This window comes from Myodes glareolus, chromosome X (genome assembly GCF_982192425.1).
Source record: "Myodes glareolus chromosome X, mMyoGla1.1, whole genome shotgun sequence".
Lineage (NCBI taxonomy): Eukaryota > Metazoa > Chordata > Mammalia > Rodentia > Cricetidae > Myodes > Myodes glareolus.
This window is the reverse complement of record NC_142053.1, coordinates 25,565,475-25,589,348: the sequence shown is the minus strand read 5'-3', so window position 1 is coordinate 25,589,348 and position 23,874 is coordinate 25,565,475. Positions and strand designations below refer to the sequence as shown.

At 36.6% G+C, this 23,874-nt stretch overlaps 1 protein-coding gene and 1 long non-coding RNA gene across 3 annotated transcripts in view; one reads left to right on the top strand and one right to left on the bottom strand.

The window, feature by feature from the left end:
* The first annotated feature begins 2,346 nt into the window (after positions 1-2,346).
* LOC146889296 (uncharacterized) lies at positions 2,347-6,219 on the top strand. Its single transcript, XR_015000457.1, has 3 exons — positions 2,347-2,519; positions 4,599-4,672; positions 5,885-6,219. It is a non-coding gene; the product is annotated as an uncharacterized LOC146889296 (long non-coding RNA).
* A 1,772-nt stretch (positions 6,220-7,991) lies between these two features.
* The window catches only part of Slc6a14 (solute carrier family 6 member 14), a 28,939-nt gene continuing 13,056 nt past the window's right edge, over positions 7,992-23,874 (bottom strand). For both annotated transcript variants that reach the window (XM_048450300.3, XM_085685101.2), the window contains exons 8-14: positions 21,178-21,406; positions 18,222-18,347; positions 15,454-15,572; positions 14,856-14,955; positions 14,357-14,466; positions 10,210-10,377; positions 7,992-9,254 (exon numbers count right to left, since the gene is read on the bottom strand). In XM_048450300.3, coding sequence (XP_048306257.1) covers positions 9,108-9,254; positions 10,210-10,377; positions 14,357-14,466; positions 14,856-14,955; positions 15,454-15,572; positions 18,222-18,347; positions 21,178-21,406 — 999 coding nt within the window. In that variant the 3' untranslated portion in view covers positions 7,992-9,107. The remainder of the gene's footprint in view (positions 9,255-10,209; positions 10,378-14,356; positions 14,467-14,855; positions 14,956-15,453; positions 15,573-18,221; positions 18,348-21,177; positions 21,407-23,874) is intronic.

The following is a 23,874-nucleotide window of genomic DNA, read 5'->3' as shown; positions in this document are numbered from 1 at the left end:
CCACAGGAGTGTCAAGAAAGCCACAGAAATTCCCTCAAACAATACAAGCTCTAGTCAATATTCTTGGCAACCCACCAGAACTAAAGGATAAGATCACGTTATGGAAGAGAACACATATCTTGGTTGTAAGATACAGAGAAAACAGACTGGCACTGAGCTGTAAACTTCCTCCATCTTGGCTAGCAGTCAAAACACCTAAGGGTACTGAGTGGGCAGCTGGGGGAAAAAGACACCATAGGGCTTGCTGAGTCATGAACCCTTTGAACCAGAATTTCAACTTGCTGGGCAAATTATGCCCACCTGCGTGAAAGGCTTGACTGTGTTGGGTGTAACTACCTGCTCTCTGATTGACTTTGAGGCCTACTCTGTAGGAGAGCAGGACAGGCAGCACATGTCTGGTACTGTGAGCCCTGGTAATAATCCAAACCTGGGCAGGTCTTAGTCCCAAGAAGGAAACTTATGACTGATGTTTAACAAAATTAACAAAACAAAACAAAAAATCCCTCCTTTTCTTTTTATTCTTCTCTCATACAATTTGACCACTGACTCCTCTTCCTCCATCCCTGTTAGGGGCCTGCTTGTTTGTCCCGGCCTCCTTAGCCCCAAAATAATGACACAAAAATTATATTCACATGGCAGTGGCTTACCAGCAAAGCATATCTATCTCCGGTGACAGCTCCATGGAGTCTCCTGACTCTGTTTTCTTCCTCCCAGAATTCAGTTCTGTCTTCTCTGCCTACTTAAGTTCTGCCCTATCAGGCCAAGGCAGTTTCTTTATTCATTAACTAATACAAGCAACACACACACAGAGGGAACTCTCACATCAAATCCCCTCCCCACCTTCGAACATCCCTCTCCCCCAGATCCACTGCTTCTCCATTTCCCTTCAGAAAAGATCAGGCCTCCCATAGACGCCAACCATGTACATCATAACAACACAAATAAGACTAAGTATAAACCCTCACATTAAGGCTGGGTAAGGCAACTCAGCAAGAGGGAAAGGGTCCTAAGAGCAGGCAGATGTGTCAGAGACACCTTACTCCCACTGTTAGGAGTCCCACAAAACCTCTAAGTTAAATATTCACAGCATGTGTACAAAGGACCCATGTGTGCACAGATTCATGCAGGCCCTGTGACTGTTGCTTCAGTCTCTGTACACTCCTATGGGTCCTTCTAAGCTGATTCTGGGGGCAGTGTTCTCTTGGTGTCCTCTACCCCTCTGGTTCTTACAATCCTTCCTTCCCCTCTTCTGTGGGGTTCTCTGAGGTTCACCTAATATTTGGGTTTGAGACTTTGCATCTGGTTTCATCTGCTGCTGGAGAAGCCGCTCTGATAATGACTGGAATAGGCCCTGAGCTATGAGTATAGAGCAACATTATTAAGAATCATTTTATTGATTTTTTTTGTTTGGCCAATCATGTTTGGTTCTTCTATCCCAGGTCTCTGGGACATCCAGCTTCTGGTTCCTGGCCATCCAGGCACAGTCGAACATGACCTCCCTCTCATGACAGGGGCCTTCAGTGAGACAAAGCATTGGTTAGACACTTCCACAGGCTCTGAGTTACCATTGGGACCCACCCATTGATCTGCCTGGGAGGGGTAAATAGAATAGATTTTACTAGCAGATTGGTACAAGATGGAGATGGGAGGGGGATCAGATAGGGAGTAGGCGGAGAAAGAGAGTGGGGGGTGAGAGGACTGGAATTGGGGGAGCACTTAGGGGGGTGTGGAAATCTCGTACAGTGGAAACTTCCTTGAATCTGTGAAGGTGGTCCTAATGAAGACTTGTAGTAATGGAGAATATAGAGTATCAACTGGCCTTCTCTTGTAGTTAGGCAAGGCTTCTAGTGGCCAGTCTGGATTGTGTTCAGTTAAGTTGTTGGCTGAGGGGGTCCTATGAAAATTCCCAACATAACCCGGGATGTTGATAAATCAGTGTGTTGCTCTCTACAAATTGACAGTAGGGGCCCCATTACCGAGGACAACATCCATACACCTCATTGAACATGGAGTTTATCTGTTTAAAAGAAAAAAAAACTTGTTCAAGTGAATGATGGAGGTTGCAGCAAAGGCAAGCATCTTTAAAGGAAAAAATGAGGAATGAATGCTTTTGGTTTCACACATTTAATGAATCTGTCTATAATCTGTGCTTTTCTCAACATCGTTCTCATGAAATCCCACCCCCATTCTCTCTTTCTAATGACCTGGTTCTACACCCAGTCAGGCAGTGCTCAGGAACCACCCCCTTCCTGCTCTCCTGGATGGTTCTGCTGGGGGCAGGATTATGAGGTCACAAAGAGGAGTGTTGACCTCATATGCACTATATAAAATGGGGCAGCAGGCAACCAGGAGGTAAAAGAAAGTTCTCAGCACCATCTACCACCTTGCCTGCCTAATTCAGCTGCCGCTATACCCTACCTGGTGGCAGGCACCAGAAAGCAACAATGAATATGGCATGTATCCTTGCAGTCAGTGTTTTCATCGCTTTTGTTCTTTCTGTATTGAAATTACTACATAAGGTAAGCCGTCTAAGATTAGACTGTCCCACGATTAAACTAGCTGAATATGTGAGTAGGCATATGACTGCAAGATCACGGTAAAAGGAAAGAAACCAAGGGAAGAGCATCAGTTGCCACTCGCCATCTCTACAGAGCCCCAGCATTTGTTTTCTCTCCCACATGAGCTTCCCAAGCTTTCACTGCTTTATTCAATAGTTGTGGTGAGTTAGAAGATGGACATAGGTCGCTAGCAGCTTGGTCAACTTTCCAGGGATCCTCTATCTGCGAGAGAAAAGGAAAGTTGCAAGCACAGGTTTCCCACCATCAATGTCTCATTTTAAAAATTGGCCCCTTTTCTTCTATAACTTCTCCCATTTCACCCTACACTATCCCATTGGGAGCTTTATGGGTACTGACTATTTTTTCTCTAAACTTTAGTGTCCTGGTGTTTAAAGTCATAAGCGTTTTCACATAGAATTTGTGACAGGTATAGAGGCTACCATCACACTTTTCAAGGCAAAAACAAGGCACTTTGGCTTTCCAAGGTGACCTCCATATTTTTTCTTGAATCCATACCTGCACAAAACACTTGTGAATCGGCTTCCTTTCAACACTTTTTAATCTAATTTATTTATTTTACACCTGACCACAGTTTCTCCTACCTCCTCTCCTCTCATTCCCTCCCTCCACCTCCCCTCCACCCCCAACTGCCTCAATCCACTACTCTGTTTCTGTTCAGAAAGGGACAGGCCTCTTGTGGGTATCAGCAAAGCATTCCATATCAAGTTGTGGTAAGACTAAGCACTTCTTCTTGTATTCAGACTGGGAAAGGAAATCTAGCATAAGAAACAGGCTCCCAAGATCCAGTTAAAGCACTGAACACAGTCCCTGCTCCCATTGCCAGGAGTCCCCACTTATACCAGATGTCACAATGGCACATATATGCAAAGGACCTAGGTAGGTCTAGGGTCATATGCCTGTGGCATTCATCCTCTGTAGCCACAGCCTGAGTGGAGCCTGTGCAGGTGGCTGGAAGCCATGGGCACATGTCAATCACTGTCACACAGACAAGTAGCCCCCTAGAGACCCAAGACAAAAATGAGGACACTAACATGTACATTCCCAAGCAAATACCCTGGTTGTTGGTTCAGACTCTTTGAGTTCCTCTGAGTCAGGTTGTTTGTTTCTGTTGGTTTGCTTGTCATGCCCTTGATGAATCTGGCTCCTATACAGTCTTTTCTCCTTCTCTTAGTGGGATTCCCTGAGCTGGCCTAATGTTTGGGTATGGGTCTCTGCATCTATTTCCATCAGTTACTAGGGGAAGGCTCTTTGATGACAGTTTGGGGTAGTCACCAATCTGATAACAGGCGATGACCAGTTCAGATACCCTCTCCACTATTGCTAAGAGTGCTAGCTGCAGTCATCCTAACTGATTTCTAATCTCTAGGTATTAGCGGAAATCAGTGACTTGGTCTAACTAGATTGTCATGAGGTAGGATTTGGAACTTGCCTGACTGCAGTAAACTACTTAGGTATATTAAATAAATGACTTATCTGTAATAGATAACCATATACAAGCCACCCCAGACCCATTCATTTTATTTTTTATATCAGCACACAAAGTTTGAATATCATTATGGCATTTTCCAAGAAAACATATTACAGTTAGTTGATTCTCCTTGTTCTCCCCTCTCTTCATCACCCCCATCTCCCTCCCTTGCCTGCCTACCTCCTTGTATTCCCTGCCCTCTTTTAGCTTTTCTGTCATATGTATTCTCTTTACTCCCCTTTACTTTCATGCACAAACTTTTTCTTCCTATTGGTTCTTCTTTATAGATGTTTTGACTTTATCTCTGTTTACACCCATTTATAGGTATACATGTACAGATTCGTACTAAAGTATGCTTGTAAGAAAGAACATGCAATTTTTGTCTTTCAGAATTTGGGTCACTTTAGTTAATATTAAACCTCTTTTTATTTTTTATTATATATTAAACCTTCTAAATACATATATTTCCATGCAAATTTTATTTTTCCTTACATCTGAGTGAAATTTCATTGTATATATTCATTAAATTTTCACTATTTATTTCCTTGTAGACATGTATTCTGGTTGCATTTCTTAGCTATTGTAGATAGCTAGCAAAATTCATGGATGTGCAGTGATCTTCTTGGTAAGATACAGAGTTCCTTTGGAAGTATGCTAAAGAATGGCACACCTAGGTCACATGGCACTTTAATTTTTAGAGAACTCTTAATATTGATTAATGTAATTAAGTTACTAGCTTGCATGCCCACCAGCAACGAATATGGGTTAATTTTTCCCTGCATCTTTGGTAATTATGTTCTCACATGTTTTCTTGATGGCCATCATTTTAACTGACATGAGATGGAATCTCAAAGTTGTTTTAACTTGCAGTTCTCTAGCGGTTAGGGAAATGAACTACCTTTTAAAAATGTTTCCTGGTCATTTGTGTTCCTTCTTTGGAAAACTATTCGTGTTAGTAGCCCATTTATTGATTCACAGAAGGCTTTAGCAGTTTAAGTTTTGTAGTTCTTTGAAAAATCTGGGTATTAGTTCCCTCTTTGACATATAGCTGGCAAAGATTTTCTCCCAGTCTGAAGCTATTTACTCCACTGATAATTTACTTTCTTGCAAAAGCATTATAGTTCTACTTGTTAATGTTTGGAGCTCTTCCCTGTGCTATAGTAGTCTCGTTTCAGATGTTTGCTACATCTACCTATATCTTGAAGTGTATCCCATATCTTTTGCCATGCACAAAAATCAATCCAAAGTGGACCAAACATCTTAATTTAAAACCACAATTCATTTTAGGAATCAATTCCTCTTTTTAATCTCATTTTTCCCATTGCACTCTAAGCCACCCATCCATAGCCAAGTTCCTATTTGTCCTGTTTTGTTTTTCTTCTGTCAGGGCTCCATTAAGCTGCATAAGTGTAATTACCTTTTCAGACAACTGCATGAATGGCTATCACGATCACTTTTATTTTATTTTTTACTAGCTTGTTAAGTGGGCATTTTATGTATATTCAGCTATTTCAGGTTTGAATGTGAATTTTTTGGTGCTTCTAATTTCAAATGAAGTACTTTAACAATAAAATCAAGGTCATGGGTAAAGGCTACTAATGGGCTTTCCAGAAAATTGATAAGTACAACACTTAAGTAATATAAGACAACTTCTGTGGCCTTTTTTTTCTCTCGGTTTATATGTAAGCAAAACATACTTGTGAATCAGGGTCACCCTTCAAAACTAATCTCTAGTTTTTAGGATGAATCAGTTGGCTTTTATAATTAAACTGGTATGAGGTGAGGCCCAGAAATTACCAGGCTGTGATAAACCATAATGGTATAATTTCTTTTGCAGATGATCTCATATGAAAGTCCATCCAAACGAAGACAAGGCACAAAATGGTCTTCTCGTAGAACAGCAACGATTCGGGCTCATTCTCTGAATCATAAAATGTTAACTACATCCACTTACAGATTTTCCAATAACCCGAGAACATCACTCAATATGAAAACATTGCAATGTAATCTTGATAAACCAGACAAGTTCATGTACTTCAAGGGCTTATATAGCTGTATGAAAACCAAGAATCCCCCTTTGCCAGTGGAGAATGATTATAGCGACAACAGTATTTAGAATGTGACGGGATTCAATTGATTGTGTTTCTTTAAGGAGTAAACGTGTTCAATACAGATTCCCGACACTTACTGTTTGCTTGCATTTTGTTTTAAGAATCAATTGCATGCAATGACTAATATAGATTGTTATATTATAGGGGAAGGGTGAAGAAGCACACAATACAGAAAAGGAAAGACAGTTCAAAACCTCATAGCCGACAATAAACAATGATAACTTCATTTAAGTCTGAGTATCTTCATTTAATGGATTGCAGTCTATTGCTTCACTTGTCCAATGGAGTGAGAAGAATTACATGGAACTCTTTTGTTCATTATGCACATAACCACTTGCTATTATCATCACATCTTTATAATGAAAAGAAGAGATGCAATATATGCTTGGTATAAATTAAGATAATGATTAAGATCTATTTCTTCACACTTGAAGGTAGTGATACAAGTCTTTAACTACTCCTTTTGGTTAGGATTTAGTAAACATTTGATTCCACTACATTCTCTTGGCCCAAATTTTCCCTACAGATTCCAAATGTCACCTCTAAAGTTTGCATGCACATATTTAATTACTGCAAACCCCAACCTTCAAATAGCACCGAAACACAATGGGAAAATGTTTTAATACAATTTGAACAGCATGAATAAAAAATTTTCTAAGCTTTGGTTTGTCATCTATCTTACATAATATTCTACAAATTAAAGTGTAACTGGGACTAAATCTCTTTATGCTTGTTCACAAAATTGGGTCTGTCCACAAACAAAGCCTTCCAAGTATCAAGGCAAGTTGATCTTATATGTGAATTATTGAGATTAATTATTTATAGGCCTATTGCTATTCCTGCATGCCACCTCTTTTCAGAATCATTTACTTGTACTTATTAAGAGACACTTAGTCAGTTTACTGCTTTGACCTTTAATCAAAAGAAGAAAGGAGGAGATAAGATGCATGAGAAAATTGTTCCCTCTTGGTACTCAGTTGCTAAGTACAAATTAGCTAGCAGTATATGGTTCTTAAAAGTTTGTTTGTTTGCTTGTTTGTTTTTTTTTGAGTCACAGTTTCCTTTGCCTTTATCTTGAAAGCAGTGGACTCACTCTCTCGCCAAATGCAAATCCACATCCCCAGAAAATAATGCTTAAAATTTTAGTCCTATTTTCTCCTAAAGCTTAGCATGACTCTTGAAATGTTCCCTATCTATTTAGAGTAGATTTTAATATTCTGAGCCGTGAATTTTAAATCATATGTTGAAAATACATAATAAAGCACAAGGTATCATTTGTGAGCAAACCAGAGTACAAAAATTTTATTAGTGACAGCTAATTAGAAATTAACAATTAATATATGAATACTCTATTTAAAATTTTATTATGACAACTAGATAACAATTAGCATCAATTAATATATGAAAACGTTATTACTCTAAGACAAAAACATAAAAGACAAGATTATTGCCCTTCATTTATTAGATATATATCATTATAAAAATGCCAGATCAGTAACAATTTAATGCAAATTCTATCTGCAGTTAAATCTAGAATTTAGAGAATGTAATGAACTACTTATTACATTATTATGAGCCATGAGCTGGCTTTTTGAAGTCCATTCCCTGTAGTGAGATGCCTTGCTCAGCCTTGAAGCAGGGGAAGGAGAGACTTGGTCCTGCCTCAACTGAATGTGCCAGGCTTTGTTGACTCTTCATGGGAAGCCTTACCCTTTCTGTGGAGTGGATCAGAGTGGTCGTGGGTAGGGGAGGGGAAGGAGGGGAAGGAGGGGAAGGAGGGGGATCTGTGGTTGGTATGTGAAATGAATAAAAAATAAAACATAAAGAAATAAATTAAATGAATTATGGTTTTATTCCAAATACAACCTGAAGAAGAAAGATACTATGAATAGTAAGATATACTCAAAACTTCAATATTGCATTTTCTAGACTTATCCTTTTCTGACCACCTGTTCCTCATTTTTGTCTAGTTTCACTCTAAGAATAACTTCAAAGTTTACATAGATAATGTGAACCATAATAAATGGATGACATGTTTAGACATATTTGGATTATAGGTATTAAACAGTCCGTATCATATATAGTTCTCTCCCTACATACTTGTAACATTCCTTTTAAAAGAGATTTATTCGTTTGTATCTTTGTGTGTGGGTGTTTTGCCTGCATGTATGCACACCATATGCGTGCAAAGTCAAAGAAGTCAGAAGAAAACATTGGATCTCCTGGGACTGAAGTTACAGACAGTATTAGTCATCATGTAGATGCTGAGATTTGAACCTACGTCCTCTGCCATAGCCATTGCTCTTAATCACTGAGCGATCTCTCCAGGCCCCATCTGTGACTTGTACGTGAGATGACTTTGTGTAACACTTGCTTTTAACTACACTGACTTATTGTTTTCCCCATTCTATGAATAATAAAAGTGCATATTAAGACTGCAGAAACAAATAATGTCTTTAAAATCACCAAATACAAAGTGTGACTACTTTCTAAGTAATCATCTCACAGGAAACCTTCAGGATACAGAAAGAAAGAAAGAAAGAAAGAAAGAAAGAAAGAAAGAAAGAAAGAAAGAAAGAAAGGAAGGAAGGAAGGAAGGAAGGAAGGAAGGAAGGAAGGAAGGAAGGAAGGAAGGAAGGAAGGAATATTACAAAAGTATTTACAAAATGTCATTATAAAACAACTGGGTTTACAAAATGTCATTATAAAATAGACCTGGGTATATGTGTTAACAAATACGCAATCCTAAAGTGAAACAAACACATTAGTCAACATTCATAGATTCACATTTTATATTTCATTCTTGATTAGGTGAAAAAAGTACTTATAACTCTGTACTGAGCATGGCATGTACATTTCTCTGTTTGATTGATGCACAAATAAATTAAAACATTTCCCCTGGATATCATCACATTATATAACAATCATATATTTCTCAAAAGGGGCATCTTATTCTGGTTTTCTACTGCCACTAATAGTAGGGATTTCGTGGTCAGTCTCCTTTGAAGGTTCAGTCATGTCTTTATATCTCTCCCCACGATGTTTTTCCAGGTATGGGCCCCAGTTAGAAGCTGGTCTACAGCAGCTTATAATACGCTGAAAATCAACCAAAAAAATCTTGTATTAGAATTTAAGTGCTATCATCTCTTTTAAAAAGCAAATGTTAAACTACACTTTTATTGTAAGTACCTTTGCTAGCACCACTGATATAGCAATCAAAGAAAAGTAATGTAACAGCCTAAATTCTTAAAATATCACCGAACAAGAAATTATAGACAAAAATTTTGTTCCAAATTGTTAATTGAATTATTCTACTAAATCAAAATGTAATGATTTAAGAAGAAGGGTATATGAGCCCATTAGAATAACAATGTTATTATAGGCAGCTTTCCTAAATTCATTTCAGTCCTTGTCACAGAGGGTCAGATGTGCACTGGAATATGTTTCAAAAACTGAGATAAGGTCTATTTATTTGAATTTTTTGGATATGCATAGGAATTTATTGAAATTAAGTCTCCTAAGCTTATCTTGTCATTATTCTAGTATGAGATTTAACTCTTATCACCCTAGGCCTCTGTGGAAGAGAGGCCTACAAAAGATGCAAGACAATTTAAGCTCATTCAGTTTAAATATACTATTAGGATTCATATTATAGCCAGATGAAGATTCAAAAGTGATTTCAAAAGAAACAACTGAGTTACATGCTTTTTGACATCTACAAGGATGATTGGACAAACAAAGAGATCACAATTGTTACACGCTGAAGAGTGTAATAGAGCCTGAGGAAACAGAAACGAATATCTACAAAAAACTGATAATAAAATACAAGTAGATATACAAATTATATTACCATATGTATTATTTATTATCATATATTTTTATAATACATATATATATAATATAATGTCAAGCATTATAATACTGGATGTAGAAATAATCAGAGGGAAGGAAGAGTAATTATTTTCAACCCATGTACTCTCTTATCTCTTCTACATTATTATCTACCTTTTATCACAAGTGCTTATATAAAATAAGAATTCAGTGTGCTTACCTGAATAATATTTCCTTCAGCCTGGATTATTTTTATGATTGCCATAATTGGTATCCAAATTATGCAGAAAATAATCATACACCAGCCTAGGGCAACTCCCCAGTCAGGATATGGAATATCACCATAATCAGGTCTGTGAAATTTCACCAGTGACCAGACTAGAATGGCCTAAGAATGTAAAGCATTAAAAAGACGATAAAGACTAGACTTGGTGCTATTAATGAGTCATAATTTAAAGTTTATCAAACAATAAAATGAAGCTATAATTAAGGGATTAAGATAAATGGATAACAAGTCAGAAGATAAAAACATAAAGTAAACCAAATTTCTAGTTTTACTTAGAGAAATTTTGAAAATTTAAAGCCACCACTTAATAGAGTTCTCTATCCCTCACTCCATAACTCAAATTTAAACACATGGTACTGGCACACGTTTAGCAAAGCATGATTCCCTCCTAGGCTCTTGACCACAGAAGTTTGATGTAAGTTCAAGCAGTGTGGCATCTGAAATCTCAGCATTCAAAGGATGGAGGAAGAAGGATTAGGAGTACAAGGTAATGCTCAGTTACATATTGATTTCAAGGCCACCCTGAAATACAGAAGACATTCCCTCAAAAAAGGAGGATAAAATTCGATAAACACTTCTCAACCTGTGGGTCTCGAACCTCAGGAGTCCATGAACCCTTTTACAGTGGTCACCTAAGACCATTGGAAAACACAATTATTTAGATTACAATTCTTAATAGTAGCAAAATTACAGTTATGAAGTAATAATGAAAATAATTTTATAGTTGGCTGGTCACCACAACATGAGGAACAGTGTTAAGTAGTCAAAGTATTAGGAAGGTTGAAAGTCACTATTTTAAATGACTTTTAGATATTTTTCAAAATTGACTAGAAATAAGTAAGACATTTTGGGAAAGTTCTGGAAGTTAATCTCTGACTTAAATTATTCTTTTGCAAAAATAAAGGTATATTTTATTGTTTAACTGATACATATATACACACATGCATGCGTAACACACACTTACGTATGTGAAAAGAAGAGAACCAGATGGAGCCAGTGAGGGAATTATTGAGAACAAAGTAAAATTGTCCATGTATACACACATATGAAGGTTCATGTATTTACTAACTTAAACTTAATTTTTCAAAAGCTACCAATCAGGCCTAATATAGGGAAAAGTCTTTAATCCCTGTCTTCAGGAGGCAAGCACAGGCAGATCCTTGGGAGTTCAAGGTCAGCCTGATCTACCTAATGAATGGCAGAATTGTTAGGGCTACATAGTAAAACTCTATCTCAAAAAAAAAAAGCCTGTTACCAACCAGTACTCAAGGAACACTAGGAATATATTTTCTTTCTGTGTTTTAATCTATTTCAAGGCTCATCCAAGGAGACACAGTCTGCCAAAAGTGTCTCAATGCTGTAAAGATTCAGCTCTTGAACTTTCAGAGACACGTCCATTGTGAATACTCCCCCAAGAGATTGAAGTCTAACTTCTATGAGTTTGAAGTACATGTGCATCTTTTGGAGATCACTTGGGAAGCTGAGAGAAATCTTTATTGCAAGCTTTTGCAGTATCCTATAAGGTGGTTGATTAGAATAGTAATTAAAGAGTAGCTTAGAAATGAGTGTACTCTGTTCCGAAGAGAGGGATATTGGAGTGTTATCAGAAAATTAAGAAAAAAATGACTCCAACCAAGGTGTCTTAGTGTGCAAGCCAGACTCCCATCAAGATGGAGAACTGGAGTTCAATCCTTGGAAACTACATGGTGAAAAAAGAGAACTGACTCCCACAGGTTGTCCTCTGACAAAGAACACTCCTTCCCTCCACCCTCTCTCTGTAGATTGAAAAATAAGTGATAGAACAGCTGAAAATATAGAAAAGCAGAGGACGACATAGTGAAATGGAATGGCCCATGCATAGCTACCCAGTGTGGGGAAGAGAAAGAGAAGCCCAATCTAAGTGACAAACCATAATACCCTGATAAAAGAGTCTGACAATCCTAATCATATCTCAAGCCAAAGGTTCTCACAAATCTTGAATCTGTTTATAGCATTTGGTGAAACAGTGACTCATCCTGTGTCACTATTGAAGAGGAAATCTATTTTGTTATTCCCCCAGTCTTATAGGGAGCATGACTGAGGCCCAACTAGACTCAGTTGTCCCCTCCAGTTATATGCAATAGACCCCAACCACTTAATTATTGCTGACACTTGCAGCCCCAAGCCAAATTCAGTGGACAACCCAATGTCTGTATATCTCATGTGTTACTGCAGGCAAGGCTGAAAGCTTCCTGAGATTCTGGCCAAGCTGAATTTTCATCTTCTACCCCTTTCTGACAATCCCCTAAGATGTTTGAAATTTATCAGGATTTCAAAACACTGAGGTTAGTCTTCAGTACCTGTCTCAGTGACAAACTTACGGTTTGAACATTAGCCACCCTGCATATGAAAACTAGAGATTTTGATCCATGGTTGAATCTGCCCATGAGTTTCAAAACTGAGTGTAGCTAAAAGAGGCTCCTGGTATACACAAAAGGAAAACTCCTGAAAAGAAATAAGTATTACTAGATGTTTGATGCTGAACTGGCTCAGGATAAGCCTACAAGGTAAGAAACACAGGAGACTCCATTTAATCCACACCTCTAGATAGCAGATTATAGATGAAAGAAAACCAGAAAGAAGGGGTGTTTTAATACATTGTAATCTTTTTTGGAAAATATAAACAATGGAAATTTATCAAGTCATAATGAAGAATGAAAATACAATATTTGCAGAAAGTAAGTAGAATTGAAGATCATTATGCTAAGCAAAATAAGGTAAAAATCATCATATATTTTCCATTATGCAGAAGGGAATACCACTCAGTGGCAGACTGCTTCCTGAGATAACAAACGGTCTACTTGCAATCACCAGCAAGATTAGAAAAGAAAGGGTTAAGAAGTCTATTTATATCTCATAAGTTTACAGGATTCTTATTATATTGAAAAGACTTTTCAAATAAGAACAATGATATTTAAAGACATCTAGCAAAGCTAGACACATACACATGTTTAGATTTTTCGAATATAATCCTACTCACTATTTAAAAGTGATATCAAATATTAAACACAAAATCTAATACATCCATCAACAATGAAATATTATGCCATATAAGTGAATCAAATGTAACTATTCCATGATGTTCTCTAAGAAATTCTTTGAATGTTGTGAGAGCAACAACAGATGTTTAAAACTATGATACTCTCCACTTGTGTGATTAACTCTGGGCAGCAAAAATTCTCCATCTTGAGAACTGTTCAATTTTATCACTCAGGAGCCTAATCTACTGGACCATTCTTTGATGATCTTGTATCTATATATCAAAGATAATCAAGAAACCATCGTTTACTTTTCCTCATCTCCTAAGTAGTGTCTATCATTAAATTTATCATATAAACCATTGCATATATTGACACAAGTGAGTTTCTTCTAGCAATTTAAGATAAGAAATACCTCATACATCAACTAAAATGTATACTGAATGTTATTAATATCTTAATTTTATTTTTTAAAAAATTATTTAAAGACATCATCTAGCTATGCAGTGGTGGAGTATGCCTCTAATCTCAACACTCCGGAGGCAGAGACAGGAAGATATGTGTGAGTTTGAGGCCAGTCTGGTCTACAAAGTAAGTTTCAGGACAGTCAGGACTATACAGACATGTCTCAAAAACCCAAAACAATAAAAAAAAATAAGAAAATGAAGAAAAATCAGGCTTTGTATTTTCTGGGAGAAAAGTTAAGAAATGGCTCACCATATATTTTAGAGAATGAGTAAATTTATGATTTGCTTTTGTTTATCCTACTAATGATTTCATCCTATTGGTCATTTTAAGTTGTTGATACCTTTAATTCTATAGAGAGCTATTTTTGTCTCAAACGTGCAATGTTCAAACCCATGGCACCAAAAATAATATTGCCAAGCGCATTTTAATTCAGACAATGTGAAGGCACTGGTAGTAAAACTACAAACTTGGAAACTATTCACCCCCAAATTATTGACTTGTTTTCCCTAATGGGAATTATTCATCAAATTCCTTACTAACATTCAAAGGTATGAGATATTTTATCGATACCAAATTCATTGTATATTGTTACTTACAGATAGCAGGATAGGCGTGATGACAAACCAGCAAGCTCTCCACCAGAGCCAGAATATCCATCTCTTTGCTCCAATCATCATTTCTATGTCTTCAATGAATCTATTCCCTCCTAGGGAAAACAATTCCACATGATGAGCCCTTTCTTACACGACTCCTTGGAGATTAACATACATATTATCTTTTTTTCATTTAAGCACCTTCCTAAAAGTCATTAGTGAAGTCATTACCTGGAATTCCATCTCATTCATAATGTATTTTGCTCAACAGATCACATTTTACTATTATATGTGCTACTAAAATTGGATGATTACATTTTCTTTTTTGTATTTTAATGTTTTGTTTTATTTTTTATTTTATTGATTTTATTGAGGTCTACATTATCTTCCGGTCCCCTCCCTTCCTCTCCCTATCCCTTCAACCCTCCCCCAAGGTCTCTAATGAAAAAGAGTCAAATGATACTGTATAAGACTTATAAACAAATCCGCAATCACCATTTACCATAAATCCAGATGATTCCTAAAATTTCCAAGATAGCTGCAATCAAAATGCCCCATCCAGCACAGAAGTGATCAATCAAATGAACCCAGTAAATTCCAGCCTACAGAAAACAAAACAAAAACAGAAAAACAAACTCATACCAGTTATTTACAACCATATTTTCACTATTTTTTTAAAGTGTTCAAATAGAATACATTCTTAAACAATATATAAAAAGTATGCTTTGTGTATAAACTCAAACATGTGTTTAATTGCTTAAAATGCCAAACAGTTTTTTTGTATAATATGCTATGACAGTGACAAAATGCAAGCATTTAAAACACATGATTATATACATGGCACATAGTATCTATGAGCTCTGTAATGGCCAAGAAAATTACAATCTTGTTACTTGGAAAATTGTCATCATTGAGCCTCCTCCTCTGAAAAACATGTGTTAGCAAAGTTACAAAGAAGAAAATGGTTGATACGTGGAAGGCACCATAAATACAAATTGGACCTGTAATGAAACACCTCCTTGAGTCTTAACATATTTGTTTAGATTTAAAAGTATAGTCTAACTAATACTTGTCTACAGAAGTTAAAAGCTAAACTGTACCTGAGTCACACAGACGAGACCAAGGAGAAACAGAACCAAGCAGCAGCCCAACGTTATAGGAGCTCTCATGCGTTTCATTGCTTTGGGAAACAAATCTTGAATTGTTGTTGTAATTGTTTCTAGAGGAGTGGAAAATGGGTTATTACATTTCAACTGAGTAAGACTAATACAGAATTCAATATCTATTAATCAAATTCATACATATAAACTGGGAGTATTCTCTGGAAATTGCTCTTTTATAAGTCAAGAAGGTTCTCTCTCACATTGTTTTGTTGTTTGTTTTTCAAGACAGGGCTTCTCTGTGTATCTTTGGTTGTCATGTAACTCACTCTGCAGACCAGACTGACCTCAAGCTCACAGAGATTCACCTGCCTCTGCTTCCTGAATACTAGGATTTAAAAGTCCTGTGCCACCACTGCCAGGCAAGGTCTTTTCTCTTAGTCCCTGGATTTAGTTACCAGCAGACAGAAGAAGGAAGGAAGAGAGAGAAGTGAGTGCAGCACATGGAAAAAGAGAAGGAGGAGGCAGGGGAGAGAGGGGGAGGAAGTGGATTATGGGAGTTAGCAAGGCAGGCCAGAGAGATAGAAGGACAGAGATGAAGAGATAGGAAGCAAAAGGTGTGGGAGAAGGAGGAAAGAAAGGAGTAATAGTGTCTTCTAAACAGGAACTTCTCTAAAAGTAGAAAAATACATAAGCCAAAAGATCACAAGAGATATATTTGACATTTTTGAAGACTTTGGAAATCAACCAGACAAACCTTGAGTTTGTCCTATAATAAACTAAGAAAATGTGTTATGTAAGACAATGATATAAAAGTTGTTTCAAAATTTTTAGTTGTATGCCTTAGAGAAATTTCTTCTGTGTATATAGAATCATATGTATGAAATGTTATCCCATCAGTGTGTATAATGTGTGTGCGTGCTCAGTCACAAATGGGACACACACACACACATGCACCAAGACCCCAAGGATTAGGAACCATCACAGAAGAGAGGACAGAAAGATTTGAAGAGCCAGAGGTCATAGAATAAGACTGGTACAAGTGTTTTCTTCTGGTCATGACAGAACCAATGCCCTCCTGAACTCACGGCGGCTGTGGCTGTCTGCACAACATCAAGTCAATCAATAACCCAGTCTAGAGTGGGAGGGGTCATGTGTTCACACCCTTAGCTGGAAAGTTAGTGACAGTTGACGACTCTTAGTTGAGAGTGAGAGTCAGTTTTCTGTAAAGGTGTGACAGTTGGTAGATCACCCAAGCTCTAGGAGATGGCCCCATGCCCACTATGTATATGGGCAGGAAAACTGGACTCAGCGGCTTATTAAAGAAAAAAAAGAAGACATGAGGTCTGGAAGGATATAGATGCAAGGTGGATCCGGAAAAAGTCAGGGTGAATTTGATCGAAATACATTGTATGAAATTCACAAAGAGCTAATAAAAATAAATTTTCAAATTTGTTTCAAATTTTCTAGCTGTATACCTTAAAGAAATTTCTTTTGTATATACAGAGTCATACATAAGAAGAGTGCCTTCATTGTGTGAAATTTGTGGGATTTGTGTGTGTTTGAGCATATGCAAGGACATGTGTAGGGATGCATGTACACATGTGTGTTCCATGTAAGTGAGCAGAGATCAATCTCATTTATTGTTTCTCAAGTGTTTTCCATCATTTTTTTGAGACAGAATTTGTCACTGAACCTATAGCTCACAAATGGACTCTACTGACTATCCCATGACTCACCCCCTCCAGGGATGCTCCCATCCCCATCCCTCCAGCACTGGGATTATAGGGGTGTACCACATTGCCCAGATTTTATAAGGATACAGGAGCTCGCACTAAGTTCATGATGACTGAACAGCAATTGTTTTTCCTCCTAGGACAACTCCCCAGCTGCAGTGTGCAGAGTTTTTAAAAGAGGAATCAAGCCAGGCGGTGGTGCATTCCTTTAATCCCAGCATTTGGGAGGCAAAGTCAGGCAGATCTCTGTGAGTTCCAGGACTGCCTGATCTACAAGAGCAAGTTTCAAGACAGCTGGGGATGTTACACAGAGAAACTCGATCTCAAAAAAAAAAAAAAAGCAAAAACGAAAATCAATAAAAAAGAGGACTTAAAATACCCATCAATAATGTTATCAATTAAAGATCCATATGCCTTGTTAGAGTAGTATATATACCATAAAATATCATACTCAAATGAAATGGTTAAATAACTTATGTTACTGATGAGCATATGTTAAATGTGTGTGTGTGTGTGTGTATACACATTCATGATGTGTGTATACACATGTGCATGCAGACACAAATGAACCAATTTATTGCCTATCTAAAAATTGAGAAATTGTTAAAGAGAGTTTTATTAAAACTCTCTCAAGCAAGAATCAAGTTTTCAGGGAGAAATAAAGTTGTCGAGGGAACTGTCCCCAGGTACAGAGGGCAGGAAAGAGAAAATAGTAGCTATTTTTTCATTGTTTTCTAAAGTATACATTGAATTAAGAAACAAATACAAAATTCTGACTAAAGGGACCAAAAATGACTCCCTCTAAAATATTTATCCAGAGAAAATATAATAAAACATTAAAATTTGAGGTTTTTAATGTCAATTGTGTAAATATATTGTGTTTTGTGCATTTAATTTTTAAGTTGAAATAACTCATAAAAATTCTTCTCTTAATAGCACCTGAAAGAGATACTAGAATAATAAAACATGTTTTCAAATAAAGGAATCAGGAATAAAATATCAGAGTTATTTAACACAAAAAGTATTACTTACCAATAGAAGCAAATTGAGAATCCAGACCCAGTGTTAAAAGCATGAAAAAAAATAATATGGACCAAAATGGACCAGCTGGGAGTTGGGCTAGAGCTTCTGGATAGGCAATGAATGCCAAATCAAATCCTAAGAAAAATGTAGAATATTTTAAATTAATTGCCAAGTAAATTTACACATTTGAACATTTTCAAAGTAATGTACTTTTAAAATCTCATCATTATTTGACAATGCAATTTATGAATGTACACTCTTTACCAATTAAATTCTTAAAATGTTTTATTTAGAGGTCAGAGAGATGGCTTATTGAGTAAAAGCACTTGTCATTTAAACTTGATGACCTGAGATCGATCTCTAGAATCCATAGTAGAAGACAAAAACAGATTTTTGAAACTTGTCCTCTGTTGTCCACACAAACACTGTGACCTGCACATCCCCTCACTCACTCCCTTCATTTCTCTCCCTCCCCCTCACTATATATATCTCCCTCCACCCATCCCTCCATTTCTCTAATACACAGTAATAATAAATATACAAAATGTTTGAATTGTTAAGCTAATGTGAATGTGTGACATGAATTAAGCTAATACAATTTTGTTCATGAAAGTTGTTTTAGAATATTATCACATGTACTCACTCATAAGGGGCTTTTAAACATAAAGCAAAGAAAACCAGCCCACAAATCACAATCCCAGAGAACCTAGGCCACAATGAGGACCCTAAGAGAGGCAGACATAGATCTCATCTACATAGGAAGTAGAAAAAGACAAGATCTCCTGAATAAATTGGGAGCATGGAGATCATAGGAGAGAGTTGAAGGGGAGGGGAGAGGCAGGAAGGGGAGCAGACAAAAATGTAGAGCTCAATAAAAAATCATTAAAAAATTTAAAACTTTTAACATTTCAATGTTTTTCAATGTTTTAATTTCTCTCTCTCTCTTTCTCTCTCTCTCTCTCTCTCTCTCTCTCTCTCTCTCTCTCTGTGTGTGTGTGTGTGTGTGTGTGTGTGTGTGTGTGTGTGTGTGTGTGTGTGTGTTCACTCATAAAAGAGTTCAGGAATTCAAGTGCCATAGCTTGTATGTGCAAAGAACAACTTTGGATGTTGATCTTTGCTTTCTGTCTAGTAAAAATGTGGTCTCTTTGTTTTTCTGCTGGATATTCCTAGGTGCTGGCATTATCTTTAGGTCTCTTATCTTTGCCTCTTATCTCTCAGTTGAAATTCTGGTATTACAGATTTCCACACTATACAGAGGCACACTACACATACATGAACTTGGGAGATTTGAACTCAGATCCACATTCTTAGATAGCAACGGATTTTATCCAGTCCCTAATCAACTAATGGAAGGTGTAATGTTGCACACCTGTTATCCCAGGACTTGGGGTGTGGGGTAAAGGAGGAGCAGGAGTTCAAGGTCATTCTCCACCCCATGCAGAGTTTGAAACCAGGCTGGGCTGCATGAGACCATATCTCAAACAACAGTACCAAAAATATCAGTGAAGGAGAAGAACATATTTCTTAAATGACAAAATCTTAAGTTTATCTTATTCTAAAATTTATAAAAAGTAAAATGAAATGAAGTTGAACTATCTAGAAAAATACATATATGGAATGGGCTTTATGGTTGTTGTTGCTTTTTGAGACAGGGGCTGTCTATGTTCTAGAATTTATTATGTAGACCAGATTGGCCTCAAATTCAAAGAAATCTCTACCATCCTCTACCTTCCTGGTGCTAGTATTAAAAGCATGCACCACCATGTCTAGCTGGAATGAATCTAAGTCTTCTGCCATCTTATCAAATGTTTACCCAGAATTATTGTGAGTAATAAAATTTCAACGTAATTATTATAAGTAATAGCATTTCAGTTTACAGATACCTGCAAAATTGAATATAACAAAGTTCTAGATGGAATCTCATCTTCAAGTCGATATTACTTTTAAAAAACACTTTGTAGTTTGTTGACTTTTTTTCTATGTGACCCTCAGTTTTAGGTATTTTCGGTTTCTCTGACTTCCCAGAGGACAGAAATAGAATTCATAGCATTGACTTTTAAAGTAGGCTCTATCACTTTCTAAATATTTGCACTTGTGCAAGACATAGTGTTTGTGTGTACCACTGAACTTTAAGGAAATGGACACAAAATGATCTCCAAAATCCCTTCTAATACAGGGCTTCTACTATCATCCATTGGTGTTCCTGTTATATCAAACTAAACATAATAAGAGTTCCCAAGCAGTTCCTGCTTAAGAATCCTAGGACTCTTTTTCCACCAGACTTTAGCTGGGTAGTAAGCATCCCTTAACTATTGCCTGCAAGGTTAGAAAACTCATTAATCAGATTCCTTGAATGCTGGACTCAATTATGCTCCGAGTCACTTTAATATTCCTATTACATTGATAAGGTTAAAAGTTCAAACTCAATACTGTATTTTCACACGGGAAAATGTCATAATTGTTTCTCTCATAAAGCATAGAATTGTGCTGAGTGGTTCATACTAAGGATAAGTAAAAATACAGAAAAGAAAGATGTCTTTATTTCATATATTTAGGTACTCTCATGTAGCCTCAGCTGGCCTCGATTTTTCTCAGTAGATGAGGTTAGTCTTCAACTTCTATTCCTCCTACCTCGACTTCCTAAGTGCTGTGATTCCATACATGCATATGACATAACACATGGTTTCTGAGGTACTAGGGAAAAAACTCAGGGCATAGTACTTGCTTGACAAGCACTCTCCCAATTGAACTCTGTTCCCAACATTATGTCTTTTTAAATAACTGCTCCCTAAAATGCTTTTGTGTTTTCAGATCTTTTAGGAACCATTACATTAAAATGCATTGTGTCAGATGGACCAATAAATACAATAACTCTAATCATAAGTATAGATGCCTGTAAATTGGACCAGAGTTTCATAAGTGAGCTATATTCAATTAATTCAAAGGAGCATCCAGAATTGTATACCTGATTTCACAACTTGAGAGACTTCCTTTCCAGATATATGAGCCATGTGCCCCAATATAGAAAAAATCGCAAACCCAGCAAACACACTAGTGAGGCAGTTTGTCAAGCAAACTACAATGGCATCAGAGTAACAGTTGTTGTTAAACTTGTTGTAAGATGATAAAGCGACTAGGCCACCCCAAGCGACAGAAAGGGAATAAAATATCTGGGTAGCAGCATCTTTCCAAACCTGTAAGATAAATTTTAAAAACTTTTAAACATATGCACTTAAATTTAACTCATAGAAAAGAGTATACAAGTAAATATAAATGCACATTAAAAAATAATGAAATGAATGCCGAAATGTCAACCATCAAGAGGAAGAAAACAATGGTATGGGCTTTTTATTTTGTGTGTGTGTTCTTTATACTTCAGGAGTAACTGTGGGCTGCAACCCTTGCATATCATATATTTACATTATGATTCATAACAGTAGCAAAATTACAGCTATGAAGTAGCAATAAAAATAATTTTATGTTCACCACAACATAAGGAACTGTATTAAAGGAAAAGTTGAGAACCATTGCTCTATAGCATTGGCAACATTTCATCATTTTTTTTCTTGTTTGACCTAATCTAAAGGCTTTAAATCAAGAGTCCCGATTAGACTCATTACTTACCAAAATTAGCATTTTCCACAGTGTAAAGATTGTTCTGTCTCTTTAAGAGACAAGCCACGCCCACTCCCTTTCCATTTTGCTGAGAAGTGCTGAACTGCAGCTTCCAGGCTGAGTCCTCTCTCTTTTCCTTCTCTCTCTTAGAGAGACAGCTTCCCTCTCTCCCTCCTCTCCTCTCTCTCTCCTCTCTTTCCTCTCTCTCTCTCTCTCTCTCTCTCTCTCTGTCTGTCTCTCTCTCTCTCTCTCAATGGTATTTGTATAGACCTTGCTGATCTGCAACACCATACATAGAGCTCACAGAGATCTGTCTGCTTCTGCTTCTAAAAGTATGTGGTGGAATTTAAGTTACGCATACCACACCACACCCAGGAATTCATTTTTGAAACTGAATTCTAGTCTTTGGTGTGTTGGATTTCTCAAGGGCTTTTTCCCTTCCCAACGTGTTGCTTGTTTTTTGTCCTCTTTTCTTTGTGTCCTTCAATGAGCCAAAGTATTTTTGCTATTGCTACTTAATGTAGCTGAAATTATTCACCTGTGCTTACCTGTACATTTCTTCATCTGTGTTGTCTGCAAACAAAGCTAAGCTCAAGATTATAAGGATGTTATTCTGTATTCTCTAAATGAAACAGTTTTGTTTACAATATCAAATTTTCAATTTCCCTCCAATTTATTTTACACACATTAATTGCACATCTGTTACACACAATTTATGCTACATGTATTTCCACTTCACATTATTTTCAATTTTTAAGGATAACTGATGCTACAAATTACATCAATGACATCTAATGGATCATCCATCCTTTTCAGACTGAAATGAATTGTTACCTCTGCTAAATACCAAACTTTGTTTCTTGATAAATATATTTTTGAGCTTATTATTCTGTACCATCTCTCTATATAACTGTTCCTATGCTAAAACCACATGATTTGTGCTTTTTGTAATACTGTCTTTTGTCTGACATGAGAATTTCTCCACACTTATCTGTGCTGGGACTTAGGTTGGAATTTTATTAATTCTATATGTCAATGTGATATTAAAACCACATTAATTTTTAGCAAGGGTGTTACTAGACAGCCCAACCTGGCTCTGTGTCTTTGTCTAATTCCACTCCTTTATCATTACTGACATCAGAATTTCCCCCTCCTTCCTCTTTGTGAAAAGCCGACAGTTAAGTCAGAGATTTACTCAGGTTCATTTATTTTAAAATTGGAATTCTTTGGATATAATATCAACCAAAAGAGAAAAAAATGACTTGTGTAGATTGCAAACAACAGGACTAATTTATATTTGGCCAAAAGTGTCTTTTCAGTCCTCAAAACCTCACAGAGGTCAGTGGAAGGTAGACTGAATAGTGTGACCATATGCCACTAAAAATTCTGGTTCTAGAATTAAAAGGAATAAATTTACATCCAAATCATTCATGCATGTCATTTTAATTTAACTTCTTCAACTCATTGGTAGGTACAAGCAATAATAATGATGATTAAAAGATACTCCATGGTAATGATAATTGTTATTATGAGAAACAACCATAAAGTAATTTTAGTATATTGTAGTGATCTTAAAAACATTAAATTTTCATTTTCAAATAATTCGATAGAAGCAAGTTTCCTAGAGAATAAAATTTCACTGGGTCTATAGAATATACTTTTTATGCTAGATTATAGTAAATATGTATGAAGGAAGATAGGTAAATAGGTAAATACATAGATACATACAGAGAGGAACACATAGACAAAGATATTTTCATTTAGATATTAATAAATCAAGTTTGAAATGAAATATCCTTATTTATTTGGTTGCCGTCCATCTTAGGAGATGAACTGCATGCTTATGTTGATCTCTGAGTCTCTGTACTTAATATGTTATGCATGCATAAATGATTTAAGAGGACCTGAGGTGGATGAGTCAGATCAGTGTTGAGAAAGAACACTAATCTGAGGGAAGCTATTATCACTAGCAAACCCAAAACACATGGAATGTGGTCATTTGCTATGGGGAGTGGAGGACTAAATTGCATGTTTCACAAGGAACTTT